The sequence below is a fragment of the Apteryx rowi genome, unplaced genomic scaffold, assembly GCF_003343035.1.
Source record: "Apteryx rowi isolate R43461 unplaced genomic scaffold, aptRow1 scaffold_108, whole genome shotgun sequence".
NCBI classification, from domain to species: Eukaryota; Metazoa; Chordata; class Aves; order Apterygiformes; family Apterygidae; genus Apteryx; species Apteryx rowi.
This window is the reverse complement of record NW_020447286.1, coordinates 1,442,834-1,452,267: the sequence shown is the minus strand read 5'-3', so window position 1 is coordinate 1,452,267 and position 9,434 is coordinate 1,442,834. Positions and strand designations below refer to the sequence as shown.

The window sequence follows — 9,434 nt, the reverse complement described above, 5'->3', positions numbered from 1 at the left end:
TCTGTAATTATCACAGCATTTTTTAAACAAGAGCTTGTAGCTGTGAATTCTTATAGTCATTGTGATGATGAAGATTGCAAGGTGTAAACTAAAAATTTAAATTTTTAAATGTAAATAAAAACTTAATGCGATTCTCCACATGTAACCACTGAAGGAATGGGGAGCTAAAAATATGAGGTCTCAAATCAGGAATCCTGATTTGCATATCACATGATTTCCACCTGCAATCTCAGAGAATGAGACAAAGTTATATTTGTTTCTTCAGGGTGAGGATCTCTTGTTCCTTTCTAATATTCCGGCAGTGACACATTTGGCACTGCATACTAGCGAATGAATCAGAAAAATTAAAATGTAACTCCCATTCCTGTTGAAAAGAAGCAGGCCTTATCAGAAGAGAATGTCAGTAATGTTTTAGCAGTTTTCCGTCAGGGATGCCAGTGAAATATTGCATAGGGGAGTAAGTAAAATTGGGGATGTTTGTTCTGTGCAGGTTCTTCTCTCTGCCACAGCCTTCAGTGTTAGCACTTTCCTTCTAACAGCAAACAAAGGTAGGATCCTAACTGCAACTAAGTTCCTTTAAGCTGTCATTGAAAACTGAATTTATCCAGCCCCCTGTACCAGGCAGAGGTTACCAGCTGGATGAATTCATGCAAGGCTACTCACAACGTCCGTTCCCATCTCCCAGACAGGCGTTCTAGTTAAAAGAAGTTCAAACCCTCAGCTAAACGGAGTTTCCTTAACATAACTGGATGCCTGAAAGGTTTATCTACAGTTATAATGGCACAAGGCGAAACCCTGTTTTCCCCTCTGCGCTGTTTGCTGACAGTGCGCACAAGGGCTCCTTTTGAACACCGAGGTATTTTCTGTTCTTGGGGATGGCAGCAAAGCTCACCGATCCTGAAAGCAACTCAGAAACACGGCCAGATCCTCTCACACACAGCGTGCATGTATTGAAGTCACTGGATCAGCAGCCTCTATAGTCTCCAGGATATTCTCCACTCCCGCTAATTCCAAATTCTGTTCCCGATAAGTCATTGAAGCTGGACATGAACTTCTCTTCATGGTTGGTGAATCCTCTGAATATATACTTGGTAAATCAAAATCTGTATAAACTAGACTATTTACCCTACTGGCAGCACATTCTTATTTGAGTAGGTAACTCATGTTTATAACTTCTGTATTTTTTTTTAATTTCCAGTTCATATTATAATATCAGATTTCTCAAGTAGCTTTGGTAGTAAAATGCTGGGTTGTCTGCATTTTCTGCATCTGGTTTCTTGTACTTAAACAAAGGGGTTTTTTGTTTGTTTGTTTTGTTTTTAACTATTGAAAATCTTAGATATGAAGTGACTCGTAGTTCTTTGATCTCCTCTCCTGGTATCACTCACAAGAGCAGCAAAGCAACTCTTTTGACCAGAGATCGCATATCAGGAAAAGATTTACCTGGATCAGACTGTGAAACTGTAGAAACACAGCTGCATTTTAGGCATAATGCCATTCCTCTTTTTAATCTACATCCTAACCTTTTATGACTGCATTTTACCCCAAAAGCACATTAACGACATAAAGCGTTACTTTAAATGCTGTCTTTCCAACATAAGTGACTTCAGACACCGCCTTCTAATACTGTGGATTTAGCACATGGGGACTAGAAGTGTGTGCTGAAAACAAACCAGCTGTGGCTCTGGGTAATACTTAACTGCACATTTCTTGAGAAAATTTATGACAATGTTAGAAATGTTTTGTTTTGCCACAAGAGGGCACTCGCTTAAATCATGTCATTACTAAGGCAATGTTCATTACAATAGCCATGACTTGTTTTCTATCTAAAACATTATTCCAACTTTTTATACAGCTATGTTGACGAATTTCATTCTGTTTGTGTTGTCAGCATGCATTTGACTTACATCAAGTTATTAGGCAATATTATTTAGCCATGACAGTACACTGCGCTTCATAAATGACTGATAAGACAAATAATGGTGGGAAGTAAATAGGATTTCCCCTCATTATCTTTAGAAATAGCAGTACACCATATTAACACATCTCATTATTCTCAGTGATAAATTCAGACAGGTCACAATCAAAAGGAAAGATATTAGGACGTGCTGCTTTCAGAAGCATGAGAAATTTGTGAAACCAAGAAAAGATATACATTATATTTTTCATCTGCTCGTGAATGTTTAGCTATTTGAATGTGCTTAAATATGCCATCAGATGCAACAATATACAGCATAAGCATGGTCCACATAACAGACTGATTAAAGCACTCAAAGTCTGAAGATTGTCACATCATTAATGTAAAACTCTGCGTTGATCTATTTAGAATCAGACAGTTAAGCAGATTTTGTTTAAAATGCTTCTAAACAGTCATCAAGAGTGTACAGTATAACTTATCGTAACATTTCTGTTTTTAGTCCCAATATTTTATATATATAAACCTGTTTCATTTACCAAAACCAAGACTGATTTCTCCCTCTTTCTTAAGTCCAAATAAAAATTCTCCCAGTAGCAACAGATGGATTTTGTCCATCAAGAGTCAGCTATGTTCCTGGGCAACCGATAATGCTCTGGCCTGAGCCTTGCCTTCTTCTCCTGCGGGTTGGCATATTTCCACTTGGATGGAGACATTTTCAGCTTTTTTCTCTTCTTATCTGTACACCACACTTTCTCACAATATTCTTCAACCCTCTGGAAGTTGCTGTAACCAATTAGTTGAAGAAATTCCTTGTACCATGGCTTTGATGCCTGAGGTATACTGCTCTGGATTGGGCATGGCATTTTGTGAGGTATCTCCTCCTCATAGTCTTTATTGAACATTTCATCTACACGTTCTTCCTCGACTATTTCCAGGGTGATTTTCCTGACAGTGTGAACAATGCTGTGTTCCACTGTCTGACAAAAATAGGTGCCTGCATCCAGCCTATGTAGCTTCAGGAATAAGAGGCCAAGGTCCATTTTGATTATTCTATCATCTGTCTTCACCTGAAAAATAATCGATATGGGTATAGTGCATATAGGAGACTTTATTGTTAGATTAAATCAGTACAATTATTTCCTAAATGTACCTTCAGTAACATAATGTTAACTTTGGAGGGGAAGATTAAGGAAATCTAAGATTCTTTAATTCAAAGTCTTTTAAGTAACTAAAACACTTATTTGAAGCAAAAAAGATGTTAAGCTGTGAAAGGAAAGCAGTCTAACGGACCAGGAAAGTATAGCAAATCTTGAAGGAGGTAGCTTCCTGTTTTCCCAGCATGGGTTAGTCACTCATGACTAAACCACGGAGGACATTAAGACTGAAACATGCAAATAAAGTATTGGATGAAAAACATTTGCCAGCTGAACTGCTGTAACTGTTCCTGTGAATGCTCTTACACATTGTCAAGTGTTGAGTCAACACTCACAGATATTTTAATATCTAACTTTAAGGTGATTACAGTCTTTAATTCACAGTTCTGAGCTTGGTGGCCATGCTCCTCCTTCAGTTCCTGAGAGCTAGGTTATTAAAACTGGGACTTCACAGGAGCTAACAAGCAGGGAATATGAAGCTATATAAATTAGCCAGTAGAAATACTAAGAAGAATTGAATTCCAGTATTTCTTTTAACAGTAAGATGCTGAATATTAGGCAGAAGAGAAGAACTTCTCTCTGCTTGGGACAGACTTCATTCTAATGACCATATAGTTATCCATGTAAAATGGAATAACATCCAGGAGAAAACATTAAAAGTAATTAAGCCCAGCAATATAAAGAGGTACTGGAAGGTGAGAGTCTGTGGTGTGAATTCCCAGTCCTAGTGCCACAAATCTGAGCTACTAGGTCTAGTGGGACATGCATATAATAGGACAGTTTTTCCTCCTCCAGAAAAATTCTCACAGTTCAGTGCTTTTTGTGAAAGGCACAATTAATACTTTAAAATTTATTATGAATAATAGATTAGGATCTTCCAGGTAAATAAATGAGGAAATACCAAACATGAAAATCCTCCTGGGGATTGGAAGGAATCTAGGACTTGGGAAAGTTCAGTGTTTCATGTTAGGACTTGGACAAACCTTCTGGCAAAAATGTGCTTTATGGACATTGAGGATGTCGTTCAGCTTGCTTAATTTTAGATATCTATAGCTGAGTGTGACATCCTTGGTTCCCTTTGTAGTCAGTGGTTTACCTATTCATTTTTTACCTGACTAAATGAAGCTGTCTAGCTTAGAATGAGTTGGTACCACTGGTTATAACTGCAGCACCAACCGCTCTCACTTGAAGACAGCCTACAGCGACTAACTTCCACATAGACCTATTCACTGTAAATGTCCATATTTACTGTCAGATGAGTACCACCCTGGATGTCTGCAGATATCCACAGCTAAGCTGAGGCTTGGTGCTGTCAGTAGAGGCTAACTGCTAGGCAATAAGACAGCCGTGCCCTTTGGCGGTCTGAGGTTTTTCTCCCTTTCTGCTCTGATATATCAAGGGATAGCTAAACTGATGTGCATCAGATAGATATTGGGAAATAAATATGGTTAACCTTATGAAGCATTTCATTATAGGGCAATATATGTAAAAGAGGCAGAGAAATCAGTGTAGAAACATATATATACATACACACAGACACCTGTTTTCAGAGGGCTCTGCAGCATTAACAGGTGAGGCTGTTAAGCTGGAATGACATAGAATAACACACCAGCATTGATTCTGCCTGTTTTTTTTTTTTTTTTTTTGAGGTCTTAAGTCAAGTTTAGATGCATTTCTAAAATCTGTGTATTTATTCAATTTCAAGAAACTGAGCTCAAACACCAGATGAAATTCTCAGGTCTATTAATTCAATACAGCAGATGGACACAATGATTCTACCTTATACTTGTGCACATTTCAGCAACCGATGACAGGTCTGTCAGTGAAGATGTAATATTCCTAATCACAGGCTCTTTTTTTTAAAGGGTTAGGGTGTAACAATAGTTACCTCTTCCTTTTTAGTTTCATGTGCTCGCTGGACAAACCAGATTACTTTTGCTTGCAAAGTTCTTGGGGTACATTCCAGAAGGGTGCTGTTGTATTCAATCCCATAAACCAGGCGTTCTTCAGTCTTCTCCAGGACTTCACCTGGAAGGAAAACAAAGGTTTTAAGGATATGCCTGCCAAATTTGCTACTGACAGTAGTTGTTACCTTCTGTATTTAGGCTATATTTACTGTGGGCTTTTATTCTTAAAAATAAAATTTAACCCACACCCAGTCAGACTGTGACTGAAAGTCAGTGCTTGGTAAAGATCTTCCCTGTTGAATGAATATTCCCTCTGGACAGAAGGAGAGCAAACATCATTTTAGCATCTCCCACAGTTTGGCCATAAGATAAACTGGCCAAATTGTGCCATGATTCAGCTAAGATTACACAGAGAAATACATATCAACCCTTCACAATGTTAATTGCTTGTGTCTGGTTCTTATGAATCATTTGTCTTGATTTTCAGTCAGTTCAAGAGGACGATTCAATATATGCTTAAAAATAATCACAAAATAAACATTTTTCTGGATAAAAATGAGAATATTTGTCCCATTGCAGAATTAAACTCTTAAAAGCTATAAATAATCTATTTTATATTATGCATGTCCATCATGTACACACATGCAGACAGAACGTCATTAAATATCTAAAAGAATGTACAATTTTGGCCCAAGGATGTTAATAAAAACAAGGTGAACCCAATTAATCAAGATTCCTTTCTGCTTTTCCATCCAAAAAGCATCCAGAGGAAGATAAGTTAGAATATGTTACACTGGAGGAGACCAATTGCCCCATTAATTAAATCATCTTATTCCACAGTAGTAAGAGAGAAATGTTCTTGAGATCAAACAATTTTACACCTCAAAAACAGAGGGTTTGAGATCATTGTGATTCCTTTCTTATATTTGAAATTTATTATATAATAAATATTTCACATAGGAATATACTATTCCAAAAGCTACCTTATTCCCTAAGAGACTACAATTTCAACAGAGCTTTCTCTGGTAAAATATCTATCACAAAGAACCTTTTATATTTACTTTTTTTCTCTTTAAATGTATTGGATATTATCCTGCAAAATACTGAGGATGTCCTGGCATCCATCTTCTGCCTGTTTTTCCATTCTCTATACCAGTGTTTGAAACAGGCACTTTTCAAAATTGGTACAACATCATGCAACACAATAATCTATCTTTTTTTTTTTTTTTCCCACCGGCCCCGTCTGCACTGGGGAGCTCCTTCCATACCCATCGCTGGCCTTGGCAGCATTCCAGATTCATTTCAGGACGCGGCCCTGTTGCTTCCTATCCCTGCCCCCTCGTCGTGTTTGCGTTTCCACTGGAAGCCCTTGCACAGGGGTCAGAAGGGAGCTGTGAAAGGAGTTAGCCACATGCCTGGTCTGAGTGACAGGGGAGCAGGACTACCGCAGGCGGCAGGACAGAGCTGCCCTGCCATCTAAACAGTCATGGCTTAGACCTGGACGTCATGGGGGCTTATAGTTTAGTGCTGGGTAGGAACATGGCGGTAAAAAAAAAAACCACAGGTAATATCATGGTCTAGCCCAAACTGTTGGCAAAATCTGTGCTCTCTGCTCCAGGCACTTGCTAGCAATTTGTAAAATTGTGAGTAGATTACCAATGAACTGCTGGCCAAAGCACTGCTGCGCTGCATTTCCATGTCGAACATCTTGTCTGCGGAAACGTCTGAGGGGAAAAAAAAAAGAAAAAAAGAAATTGTTTGAGAAAACATGCTTAGCTTACAGATTGTTGGGTTTATGCTGAATTTGCTTGCATTCATTAAAAACATAAGGAGCTAAATCCTGATTCCTAAAACTTTAGCATTATTGTGAGAAATAAACATTTATGTATTGGTATGTTCCCTCTGCTTAAAGTGTTAGCAACCACATTCCTGAAAAAAAGAAACAGAGTTGTCTGAGAAAGAAGCACAACTATGTGGCCAGTGTATGAGTATTTATATTGAAGCTATAAGTACTAAATCAGATCCTCTGAGCCAACTGGTTAGCATTCAATACCAGGAAAAGACAAAGGGATCTTTAGCTTGTCTTTGGGTTCTCTCACTCTGGAGTCCAAGGGAATTTTTTGTTTGTTTGTTTTTGAATAGTTTGCATTCTATGTGAATCATGGTTCTTTTATCACGGTTATTTTATTTTATTTTATTTTTTTAACTTGGGAATCACAAGGCACAGAGCAAATACTTTATTTTATTACATCTGTGTAGCAGACAGTTGTTAAGCTTATTTTTATCCATAGGGAAACAGACACATGAATGGCTGGCCCATCCTTTCAACGTGAGCTAGTGGTAGAACTGTGGTCAGAATCCAGGTCTTCTCTGCAACCTGAAGATAATGCAATTGCTTTGGGGGGAAAATTTATTGTGAGTTTTGGGAAAACCATAATTGTACAGTGAATTCCCAGAAGAATTATGCTTTTCTACGGCAGCTTTGTCCATCCTGATAAATAAAATTAAGATTGATTACAAGGGAAAAGAAAGAACCTGTTAGGATCCTCAACTCTGTACCTTGCCAGATGTAATATCTCCAACAGTCTGAAATGTAGAGTTATACTAAGGATACCTTTCCTGTGTTTGCATAAAGAGCAATTCCACAAAGTATTACCAATGCCAAGAAACATAACTGATTAACAGCAATACGCAGGGCAGCAAATCTTATAGAGCACAGGTATTAATGTGCCCTGTATAAACCATATATGATAGAGATAGGCAAAGCCAAGCAGTTTTGTTTCTCTTCCTTGTATTTACTACTTATTTAATATTTAGCTTCTCCTGGCTCTATGAGGACACAAGAGGCAGATTATTAGGTTATTATATTAGATTATAGATAGTGATTATTTTCTGAGTTCTGTCATATACATAGATTTTTGATCTAGTGGTAGAGGTGGACCAACAGAACGGCTTTAACCTTTACTGATATTCAGAGTGTCAGAGCCAACATTTTGCCATTGCTGTTTCAGGGGAATCTGCAAATTCAGTTGGGACTACGTTGGCTCTTTTAAGCAGAAGGGCTAAATATACATGCATGTTGCTAAGTGAAAGCTGAGATTCTGGGATAGTAACAGGATTTTATCATGCCCTGGAAGTGCTCACTTTAATGTATGGATGTGGCAGCTGTGCTTACCAATAACCCTGTAAAGTCTTGGTGTTGGATAACCCTGCCACCAGCTCTTCAGAACTGTGTATACAGATTATGCAGGAGAGACATTCTTGTGCACAAATATACATAAATAGTATAGACATTAGCCTTGAAAAAACAAACAAGAAAACCTCACTACTGTCAGTCCCAGCAGCCCTGTCTGTCAGGAAAAGGATAGTTAGCAGACATGTACTATTTACTCTTCAATTCCTGAAGATCACTATAGAGCTAAGAAAAAAAAAAAATTCCTACTCCTGTGAGACAGGACATCTCTCCATTTGTTAGCAACATTCAAGAGGAATAACCATTTGTTTGGTGAAATTTTGCTGTTTTAGGTGTTACGACTGGGGAAAAAAACAATTACATGTGCCATCACTTGCTACTTTTTTAAACAAGAGGAAAAATGAGTGGTAGGAACTGGAAGAGAGGGAGATGCTAGGAGATACATATATTTCACAAATACTGACATAAGCCTGGTATTTGCTATTTTTTCTTAATAAATCATTTCATTCAGAATTCCATGAATAATAAACTACCAGATAATGTATGAGATATACTACTGTAAGGAACAATTTTCAGTGACTAACAAATGTGCTGGATGTATGGAAGTATGTTTTGCAATCTTTAACTTCATGAGTTGACATTTCAGTCTGTAACCCTGTGTTTTCAAGAACTTATTAAAAATGATCTGCAAAACAGCAAAGTAGTCATCATTATCACCATCCTCATGTTTATTATTTCTTCCACAGTAGCAGCCATGGAATCAGGGATAGATAACACAAAATCGAATTGGTTCAGGAAGGAAAAAAAAAAAACAAAAAAACCCACACACATCAGTGCAGTTTATTTGTGCAGTGCACAAGTAAAACAAGTAAATCAGTACACTTGAGTTTTGGATTGCTGAACCAAATATTACAAAAGACTGACATGTGGGTTGGTGCATGGGTTGTTATTCTGCAAAGCATTTAATTTGAATACAAGCATCTAATTCAAGACTTTAAGAAAATTTAAGTAGAAGCTTAAAGTTAAGTAAGTGCTTAAAATAATCTTTTGCATACCACCTTAATTAAGTACTTAATACTATGAAATGACGTTCAGCAGTAATACGGGGACTGCGACCAGGACCATGCCTCTAACCAGCAGGAAAAATACCGAAGATTTTGCCGTGGCCGCACGAGACGCGCAGCTGCTCAGCGAGGACGGCGCAAACGCAGGCGGGGCTGCCAACATTTAATTCTGGAAGCAAGCGCAGCCCGCGCCACCGC

At 38.0% G+C, this 9,434-nt stretch overlaps 1 protein-coding gene across 1 annotated transcript in view; it reads right to left on the bottom strand.

Moving 5' to 3' along the window:
• Positions 1-2,309: 2,309 nt before the first annotated feature.
• The window catches only part of SEMA3E (semaphorin 3E), a 143,505-nt gene continuing 136,380 nt past the window's right edge, over positions 2,310-9,434 (bottom strand). Inside the window, exons 15-17 of the mRNA XM_026071298.1 lie at positions 6,636-6,703; positions 4,961-5,100; positions 2,310-2,985 (exon numbers count right to left, since the gene is read on the bottom strand). Of these exons, the coding sequence (XP_025927083.1) occupies positions 2,533-2,985; positions 4,961-5,100; positions 6,636-6,703 (661 nt within the window). The 3' untranslated portion in view covers positions 2,310-2,532. The remainder of the gene's footprint in view (positions 2,986-4,960; positions 5,101-6,635; positions 6,704-9,434) is intronic.